Below are 10,933 nucleotides of genomic sequence, written 5' to 3'. Positions count from 1 at the left end.
ATTAATAGTTACTTGGATTTTGGAAGTAAATAAAGTCACTTGCCTCATACTCATTTAAAAGGATTTTAATGTTTCTTGTAGTAATTTTATATTATCCTTATGAAATGCACATACTGAGAGAGAGAGAGAGAGAGAGAGAGAGAGAGAGAGATATGAACATGCAGTTTTATCGTGTAACGCGCAAGATAATTATGCCTGAATTACTCTCTCTCTCTCTCTCTCTCTCTCTCTCTCTCTCTCTCTCTCTCTCTCTCCTATATGGTGGCTCTCTCTCTCTCTCTCTCTCTCCTATAATAGGTGGTATATACTCTCTCTCTCTCTCTCTCTCTCTCTCTCTCTCTCTCTCCTCTCTCTCCTTAAATAGGTGGTTATAACTCTCTCCTCCTCTCTTATATCTTCTCTCTCTCTCTCTATCTCTCCTATATAGGTGGTTTATTACTAATCTCTCTCTCTCTCTCTCTCTCAATAATAGGTGGTTTATTAATCTCTCTCTCTCTCTCTCTCTCTCTCTCTCTCGTAGGTGGTGGGTGCAGGCAAGGATATGTCCCTCTGGAGCTCCTGGGTGGTTATGGTAGTGAGTGATTGTTGTTTGGGGTGGTCGTGACGTCGTCTTTACCCCCTGCTTTGCTCACCTGTTTTATGAGCGTCTTCCACCTCTCTCTCTCTCTCTCTCTCTCTCTCTCTCTCTCTCTCTCTCTCATAGCCATTCCCCACTCTCTCTGTATAAGTGAGACATTCTCTCACTGTAAGTTATATGTCTCTCTTTCTACCATCCCCCATGCACTCTTGCTCTATGCATAAGTGAGATATACCCCGTGTGTGTGTGTGTGAGTGGAACATTTCTGATAGTAGTCGAATTTTGTTGCATTGATTCAAGACAACTTATTATGAGCAAGATCGATTGATAATATACATTATTATTAAAACAATCATCATTAATAAAAAACAATATCATTAATTTGACTAGAGTGAGTCGCTTCTGGGATTGGAGGAGTGTTATACCTTTCCTAGGAAATAAAGTGTTTATTCATATTTACTTAGTTATGCACACACACATGTGTATATATACACGAGTGTGTGTGTGTGTGTGTGTGTGTGGTAACTGTAAAAACATACCAAGACCTGTTAAAGAAGCTTCAAGTGACATCGAATAATAGTTGTTGATTTTCGGCTGTTCTGTATCTTTTTTTTTTTCTGAATATATTTCATGGTAGCATTTATACCATTACTATACAAACTTAAGGTAAATCTGATTATGAAAGAAAAAACAAACGTCCAAGCCACTAAAAAGAAATTATGACTTGCTTTGAGAAAATTTGACATCTTAAAAGGTGAAAGAAATGTCTATCAATCTATAACAGAAATGACATGAACAGTTCATGGCTTCAAAGCTATAGCCTATAGCTCTAACCGATGTTAAACTAGTGTTATATTATGAATTCGTACTGTCGTCATCGACTTTCAGATACAGGGTACTTACTATCTCGGTATTTGATGTGGATAACGTATTGCGAGGTTTTCATGTTAATATTATTGTTGTTTAATTGGCTACTATTTTATCCTTCTTGGTGAAAATAGTACTCTACACCTTCTTTCAAGTGTCTTGAACAGGAAAGTTCAGGAAATTATACCGACCGCTCCTCGACCCCGAAAAATGGCAACCTTTCTTCAACTTACAGCGTCTTTTCGAATCACAAAATTTGCTTCGGTTCCTTTTCACAGGTTAAGAGAACGGGATGTTCCGTTGGGGAGACCTCTACCTAATTGTATCTGCAAGAATAAACGGAACACTCAAGAACTAATTTGTCAACACGATTACCGCACAAAACATGCGTTGTTACAGCATGTGTAAGTTGTCATGCCTATTGGAACGGCTCCCCTGTATATTTGTTTTCAGGTTATTAGCACGACTGCTCTGTGGTTATGTTGTTAGGTGACCTGTACCTACAGTTGCCGTTTGAATGTTACAAGTTATCGGTATAATCGTTGAGCGAATGTGTTGCCACGGTAGCAGCTACGCAAGGTGTCCTATGTTCCCAAATTATTAATATTATTATTATATTATACTAGTTTAGTGACAGACAGGGTAGGTGGTAAATCCATTCACAGGAAATTTTTTCAGTTTCACTTGGTGATTCTTTAAAGATTCATTATATACGTATATATATATATATATATATATATATATATATATATATATATATATATATATATATATATATATATACACACATACATACACACATTTATTTCTTTAGCTGAAAGCTGTTTCAGCCATTAACAATAGCCACATAATGGCTGTCGGCCACTGAGACGTTCTGGAGCTACAGGATTCATGGGGAAGCATCGTGGCCTGTGTAATATATTCGTGTTCATTTCTCTGATTAGTGAAATTTTTTAAAAATTTTCCTTACGAGTTCTTTTTAAAAATTTCAGGCTTTGTCTATATAATGGAATTTCACTGAAAATCTAATGTAGAACTGAAGGCGGCTATGGGTTAGTAGTTTGAACAACTGTTGACTAATTGATTAATGGATCAGCAGAGTTGCAGTCTTGATTCATTGATTTATGGTTACTGACATTGACGTCAAACCTTCACCCTTGACGATGAGAAGTACTGGAAATTGAATGTTGCTGGAGTTATGGAAGGCACATGTGCATTAGTACTTGACGAAAATAAAAGCGGGGCTGTGGTAGAACACCACTGAAAAGGAGAGAGTGAAAGGCTATATACCACCAGCCACTTTTCGTTGTACATCCACATCTTCGGGGTACATAGTAGTAATATAAGAAACAGCGTCACAAAAGGAACTTGACATAGCAAAGTATAAATCCATAACAAGCAGAACATCATCAGACTATGCAAGTAGTTTGAAAAAGAAATAATAGTCATTACCTTTTATAACAATAATGTGAACACTACAAAGACCTGAATGCTCAAAATGTCTTTAGTGAAACGAGGATTCCCTAAAAGGTGACATATTTCCTCACAATTTTCTGAGCTTGGTACCTATTAATTTTAAAGAGACGAGAACCAAGATTTAGACTATAGTTGTTGATTATTCAAATGTTTTGTCAAGAAGATTCAATAATATTTATTTCAACATTATTAGCACAAAATATCAGCGCTGCACGGTTTTTCAATAATATAGTGTACAAATGGAGCAGGACATTTGTCCTGTGGAAACGGCATAATTATGTTGTTTAAAGTGGCAATCGGGTTCTTTAGCAATGTTTCCCATCACGTCCAGCTCGAGGAATCACAGTATGTATTATTGTTGTTGTATTTCACTATCTCAACGATGATGATGACACAAATTCTTACCTATGGCACTTTTGCAGTCATAACTTGGTTTCAATGGACAGAATTGGATCTGCGGTCATTTGTCCTATGATGATGATGATCCAATCCCTCAATGTTTAGGAAGTCTTTTCTCTGTCCACTCCACTACCACCATCCTCTGCTATAATCCCTTCCTCCATCACTCTCAGCATACCCACATCTCTCTCTCTCTCTCTCTCTCTCTCTCTGCCCCCATAAACTAACTTCCTCTAACCTCGCCTCTTCGTCCTCCTCCATCTCTTTAACCCTTTGCAACATTAAGGGCGGTCATCCCGAGTCGTGTGGCCCATTCTGCCCACCCAGGTCTCTCTCTCTCTCTCTCTCCTTATGAATTTGATACCCACTGGACTGGATGGCGCGCTGGATACATAGGGGCAGATAGATTCTCCTTGGGCGTGCGCTAATTTGCTTGACCGGATCATGTGGTCTGCATGACCCCCAGAAGACGTCGAAATCAGTCCAAACCGATTTAACATTTCATTTCCAAGTAGAATGTGCGTTCGAGCCCCTGTCAGTTTATAGAAATCTTCGTAAATCCTCAAGGGAATTTTTCAGATGAGTTATTCCCACTTTCAAATCAGGATTTGAGACTTTCTCTACATAGGATGTGGCTTGTTTTGCCATAACCTGTAAAGGAGGCTTTAGGTTTTATTTTCGTAGTTGCAAGAGGTTTTCAGTCTTGGTTTATTTTGCAAGCCTATAAAGTACGTATTTAAATAACAGAAGCTGTAGAGAATATTGGTCTTTATAATTGATTTTGTAGCATTTCCAAGGAAGTAATTTATATATAATTCAATCACTTGATATTGATTCCACTCCATACACTGTTGATATCAATGGAGTGTAGTTTATACTAAAATTTAGATAATCCTTTCCTAAGTTTACGTGATCTGTATCTCCATTGTTCCCCTGAGGCATTCAGAAAAGACACGAAGCTTTCTCAGGGACATTTATCACCTCCGACGTAATCATGAAAAGGTCTTAAGAAACAGCGCGCTGGTTTTGATTCGCTGGAATAATAAATCCTAACCAATTCAGTTAGCGAAGTATATTTAAGTGGGGGACTAGACTAAACTTCGCTTCGCTTATCAGAATCTAATTATACCGAGAGATTGCGCATCTCACAGCAAGGGTTCTTAAAAAGCAGACACCGAAACGGCGGTGGTGTGTAACCCTGCACCGCTGAACCTCCATTAGTCAGCGGTGGTAGGAATTAACGATCTAGCGGCCGCTAGATGACACTGCGATAGTTGCGCCCCGGGAGTCACAGAAAATGGGACCTTAGATGTGGGGTGCCAGCCATTGTGTCTTACCTCATCCATTCTCGGGTGGTGGAGGACATTTTTGGAATTCAGGTTGGTTTCCTGGCTTTTCCTAGAATTCCTGTTTATGAAAATGGAAAAGGAAGGAGAATTGGTGTCGCAAACAGAATATCTACTCAGAGAGTCCACATTGCCCATGGAAAGTTTTGTACTGGGGAACTAAAATGCCTCTTACATACTTCCACCGGAAAAATTAGCTTATAAAGCTGAGAGAATTTCAAACTAGGGGCAGAAACTTTTTCATATTGAGACTTGAGGCCTTACAATTAGTTTTATGAAGATGATGAGTAATACAGGTTCCTTATCTCATTGCTACAGGCTCTACAGAGTATTTGATGCTCCAGTTTTCCAAAAGTCAAGTTAGGAAGAAAGATAAAAGCGGAATGTTTTCGTGTTGTAACGATATGGAGATTTTGTTCGACTACGTGTTTGCAATTCCTGCTGCTAACAGTGTAGAACAAGATAAAAATATTTAATTAAATACTGTTGCTTATTAGCATATCCTAACTGACACTGTCTCATTGTCCTTCTGCATTCACTCTATAAATGCTCACGCACTAAATACGTCATTTCTCTTTCTCTTGCGTAATTTTAATAAACAACACTGCTCATCTAAATAAGGTCATAAAGCAATATATATATATATATATATATATATATATATATATATATATATATATATATATATATATATAGAATGAACTTTGATCACATCATCGTAATTTATATACAAGCATTAAGCTACAAATGTTGTTTAATATCCAACTCGCTCTACCTCAGAAATAATATATAAGCATATTATGTTTACCGAAGGGGAATTATATATACATATATATAATATATATATATATATATATATATATTATATATTTACGAAGAGAGAGAGAGGGGGCAAGTTGCATTCATAGCGAACAGTATACTGTACATATATATTATACAGGATCCTGGTAATGCAATTTCATCCCCATGTTTTAGTCTGATTTAGTGCATAATAAAACATAAAACATGAAACTTCATAAATCGTCGAGAAAGTGGCGAGTTATTTTGTTTAATTTCGTCCGTTCCCAAGAACTGAAAAATGAATAAAAAACATAAAAGAAAACATATTACAGACTACCAATAACATTGAATATATCACCCGAATACGGTCAAACAATATATTGAGTTACTTATCAGGTTTAAGTAAACTAGTGTTAATTTAGAAGAGTCACTGAGTAAGACGCACCATTGCTACCCACAGACCACAGAATTGAGCGTTCTGTCAAATTGTAACTCATTTATTAAGGGTCAAATTTGAAATAGTTCCATCGTCACCAACCATTGAGTACTTGCTGATAATGACTCTTCCTTACCCACATTTACTGTGACCAGATAATTATCATGTGAAATGCAATAATTCTATGCGTATCGTACTATACTAGAGTCACATCAACCGTGCATCTGATGTCTAGGCCAGTCCCTTACGACGCTCCTGATTAGCTGTTGTTGAGTCAATCACAGGGCTGGAGAGACTCAGTCTCTCGAGCGAGTTCACATAGGCAAGATGAGTTTCCAGCCCTGTGATTGGCTTATCAACAGCCAATCAGGAGCGTCGTAAGGGACTGGCCTAGACATCAGATGCACGTTTGATGAGAATCTACTATAATAACGGATCGAGGGACATTTTTCTGAAAATGTGGATACGACACTGGAAGAGTACAAATGACACTTTCAGCTGGATTTATTGTTGTAAGAAAGGAAGCTTTTAAAGGTAACTAAAGTAAATGCTCTGTGGAAGAGAGTAGACGAGTTTTAACTTGATGAGCCGGCTTGCAGACGTGATGAACATTTTAATACCTCAGTTTTTAGGAAGAGAACTTTTACTGGTCTGGGTTCTAACTTTTACAGCCACTGTTTTTTTTCATTTTAAGTTACATTCGTTGTTTACTCTCTTCCACAGGGCATTTACTTTAACATCCGTTTCATAAAGTAATTTATGCGTTTCATAAAGTAATTAAGCTTCTCTCTTTATAAATAACTGTTTTCCATCTGAACTCTTTTAAAACAGTTACGAAAATTTCTGAATAATACCTTTCACCCACAATCTGAAATACCAACAGTACCTAAACTGCCTCTCTACGCTAATGTCCCCCTAATTTATGATAGACAATTTTATCAAGAAATGAAACTTATTATAAGCAAACACCTACCGGCCTGGGGCAACAGACGGTAAAGTCTGGCTAACGCGCTTATGATACAAATTTCAGGTGCTCTTTTGATGAAAAAAAAAAATGCTTATAATATGAGGATCTACGCTTTCGTAAAACGCCGTCTGTACCTCTCTTGAGTTTCCGTTGGAACGAAAACGGACCATGACAGTCACTCAGCTTTTGCCTTCAGCACTACCTGGTAATCACTGTTCCCTTCTGTTGTACGTACCTCCCTTTACATTCCTTCATGTTAAAAATAAGTTTTCATCATGTTTTAACCTGAGTATTTTTAATTCCGTTGTTCTTTTTAAATTATAGCTTTGAAAATGGGACACATGGTCCTGAAACGTCAGCTTAATAAATTACACTGAAAGGATTTTGGGATCCCTCCTTCCTCCGATGTTGTTTATCAGGTTTTAAGCAACCACCTCTATAATATTATTTTTCAGTAGCCTATTATTTGTAAATGCTGTCTATATTTTATATAAAGAGACTCTCCCTTTTACCTCGATTTTAAGTTCTTTTTTTTATTTTTATTTTTACCTCGTCTGCCCTCATCATCATTTAACTAATCTTATGAAATTTGGATTATAAAGCAAAGCACTTGGGCACTTTTAGCCATTCAGGGCATGGCAGCGAGTATACTAGATAAAATTGAAGCAGAGCTAAAAATCATGTAACTAATTAAAATTCATAATTAAAAAAAAAAGTCTTTAAAAGGGTCGTTAAAAACATTCTCGCTTGAATAAAAAGAGGACAGCCAGTTCAAATATGTTTTGTCGTTAGATTCGTCAACAGGAGACGACTGGGACCTGTCCTCCATCTCATCTCCACTTTTTAATAAACATCACTGAGAAAGACGCGTATCGTTTAATTTGTGCTTGCTTATATCCAGGTGATTTGAACTTATCGTTTCTTAAAGGAGGGTTGGATGGCCGTCCATATGAGACCACTTATTTCTAATGTAAGAATGAATTACTTGCTTAACTTGTCTATTTGTGTTATTTATAATCGAGCGATTATTGGATCCCATAGCCTCTCCAGCTGCCCTCTCAACCAACCTTCCCAGGTATTTCACGTGAATACAGGATGAACTGCCAATCTTGCACTTCTTGTACCTTGTTGTGAGAAGGCATCGACTACTTAAAGATAAAAATGCTAGAAATAAAATAGGCAACGAAATTTTCGACAAAACATCCTGCTTAAAGACATACTTGACAGCTTCTATCACTGCCTAGAAGTCAGGCGTGAAGATGGAACAAGGAAGTAATTTCTTTTTGATAATGACATCACCAGCTATAACAGCACTCCTAATTCCATCACTCGATACATAACTTACCTTCGGTGCTGCCTACGATTTAAGAAATTCCATATATAATATTTCGCTGGAATTATGTTTCGTCCTTCTATTATACCCGAACATATATGACAGGAAATATTTTTTTTTAAATCGTGTGTCGTAAAGATACCACATTACTATGACTAGTTTTTTTTTATTCAAATCTAACTCTACACAGAGTTGGCATTACTAAACGGATAAAACAAAATATTTCATACATTTCTCTCAAAAATTCATAAATAATATAGCGTCTCTTTGGAAATATATCTGCAAAAAAGTCATCACTATTTTTCACATAAGCTACTACAGAATCTGTAAATGGACAAACCGATAAGATGAACAACCAGTTTCATCGAACTCCATGTCTTCCATCATGTTAGGTACTGCTTGAACTGTCTGTACGTTTTGGCCTGCAGCAAGGCCTTCAACCTGCACGTACTGTATTTGCTGCACCTCAGTAACCTGCCCATCTACCACAGCCTCAACCAACTGCCCTTCCACGACAGGTATGACGCTGCTTTCGCACTGTTGCCTTATCTCACTGGCGCGAGTTTCAGCATCTACAGTTACCACAGAATCCACGCTTTCTCTTTCCTCCTGCGTCTTATTATCAGCCGTTTTATTACTCAGTGTCGTGACCATGACACCCGAAGGGGTTACTGAAATATCATTGGAACTTGATGTTACTGTTATTGCTTCTGGAGAAGGCACAGTAGTCTTCCCAGTGGTGGTAGCATCAGTTGTTGTGGAGGCATCAGTGGTACTAGCTCGAGTGACCTCTTGGTGTTGCTGGCGGATGTGATTCATGAGTGTATTTGGCCTCGGGAATCGAGCATCACAGTGTGGGCACACGTGAGGTCGTTCGCCCGTGTGGGACCTACTGTGATAAGTGAGATCCCCTTTTTTCATGAAAGTCTTGGGGCACTGGTTGCATTTGTATGGGCGCTCATTGAAGTGGGACCTTAGATGCAGTCTCAGTTCGCTTGGGTATGGGTAAAACTTCCCACAAATGTAGCACAGATTTTTGTAAGTGTTGCGGTCAGTGTGGTGTCGTCTCATGTGATAAGAAAGTTTACCTGCAGAAAAGAATTTACGAGAACAAATTTTACACTGATGGATCTCACTATGAGTATGTTGTGTGCTAATATGTGCCCGGAGATTTGCAGTGGACTTCAGTTTCACATCACAGAACTCACATTTGTGCCCATTTCTCTTGTGACATCGTACGTGGTCGCTGTAAGCTTTGCGGTTATCTAAATTAATAAAGCACACGGGACATTTAAAAGATTCCTCTGAGCTCTTTTCGTTTTGGTGTAATTTATCTTTACCAGAGGCAGATTTCCTTTTACTTGTGGTTATCGAGTTTTTAGCGTCACAACCAGTATGCTTACCTTTGCGTTGAGTTATTTCCTTGTGACACAGGTGATTATCAAGGTCAGTTTTAGCGGAAAAGGAGAGTTTGCATCCGTGGCAGGACCAGGGGTAGTGTTCAGGGTGTTGAGAGTAACGATGCTGCGCCAATTTTTGCGACGAAGATGCTGCCTTCCCGCAAACGTCACATAGCTCAATGTGATGTTCTGGATCTCCGCTCTTACCAGCCTTTTCCTTCGCAGGCATTTTACTTTTCAAAAACAGCTCTAGTAAGTGTGAATGGCGCTTCTCTATGTGGGCTACCAAGGCCTCGTGCGTACGAAAGCCAGAGGCACACACCGGACATTCGTGATCTCCATGCAGATGAATCTTGAAGTGCTCAAGAGCATTCGTGTTTACGAATTCCCCGCAGTGTTCACATTGCCCTTCTGTTCTTAACGGATCTACTGATGATGGACTTTTTTTATCTGTTGTACTTTGTACATTCTCACTATGAACAAGCTGCTGGTGACGGGCCAGGTGTGAAGAGGAAGAATATGCTAATTTACACTTTGGGCACTTGAATATTTTCTTGTGCTGCGCGTATTCGGCTTTAAAACTCAACTGAACATCACAGCTGCACTGACCAGATTTGTTTGAAGTTTTGAGTTTTACTTCAGATGAACCGTCATGTCCTTTGCAAACAAGACTTTGTGTTTTGGTATCAGATGATGTCTCGCTCTCTGAGATTTCCAGCGGATCATTTTCTGCCTTTATATCTTGATATTCTTGATGGACTTTGAAGTTGTTGGAACTATACACCACCACCATGCCTCCCAGATTTGAGTTTTTGGAATTCTGTAAAGAAACAAAGGATCTGTTTTAATAAATTTGATGTAACTTAAATTTTATTGTCTCTTATCACTTGTCACGAACACAAACACACCAACACATCATGTCAGCACTTCCTTCATTTTGGCAAACAGTTTTCAGTTTAATACAGCTTATTGGTGCTAAATCAAACTATAATGTTACCATGTTTTACTTAAAACAAATAGTTTTTTCTTAAATTGCTGTTTGTTTCTTAAAAAATGGCGTGGGTTTTATGAAAACCGTGGCCACTTTTAAACATTGCAATTGCCATTCTATCATTACTTGAATCATTGTCACCCACTCTGAAATTATTAAATATAAACACTGAGCCTTTTTATAATTTCTATTTATGTAGTTTCAGCGTTAGATAATTTACGATAAAAGACCCCAATAGCTTCACTTCTTTCATCCAAACAACTCTCTTATAAAGTCTAACACAATTGTATGTACTTTTTTTATCTCATATATTCCCCCAAAGGCTCGTTTCTTAATATTAGGTCGTTATCTTTCGACGTAA

General features: G+C 38.0%; 2 protein-coding genes across 2 annotated transcripts in view; both read right to left on the bottom strand.

The window, feature by feature from the left end:
• LOC135212779 (uncharacterized) overlaps positions 1–4,685 on the bottom strand; it is a 38,504-nt gene extending 33,819 nt beyond the window's left edge. Inside the window, exon 1 of the mRNA XM_064246583.1 lies at positions 4,657–4,685. Coding sequence (XP_064102653.1) covers positions 4,657–4,685 — 29 coding nt within the window. The remainder of the gene's footprint in view (positions 1–4,656) is intronic.
• A 3,661-nt stretch (positions 4,686–8,346) lies between these two features.
• The window catches only part of LOC135218363 (zinc finger protein 37 homolog), a 105,812-nt gene continuing 103,225 nt past the window's right edge, over positions 8,347–10,933 (bottom strand). The window contains exon 6 of the mRNA XM_064254960.1: positions 8,347–10,401. Coding sequence (XP_064111030.1) covers positions 8,497–10,401 — 1,905 coding nt within the window. The 3' untranslated portion in view covers positions 8,347–8,496. The remainder of the gene's footprint in view (positions 10,402–10,933) is intronic.

Source organism: Macrobrachium nipponense, chromosome 11 (assembly GCF_015104395.2).
Source record: "Macrobrachium nipponense isolate FS-2020 chromosome 11, ASM1510439v2, whole genome shotgun sequence".
In the NCBI taxonomy this organism is placed as follows: Eukaryota; Metazoa; Arthropoda; class Malacostraca; order Decapoda; family Palaemonidae; genus Macrobrachium; species Macrobrachium nipponense.
This window is presented reverse-complemented; position numbering and strand designations above follow the sequence as displayed.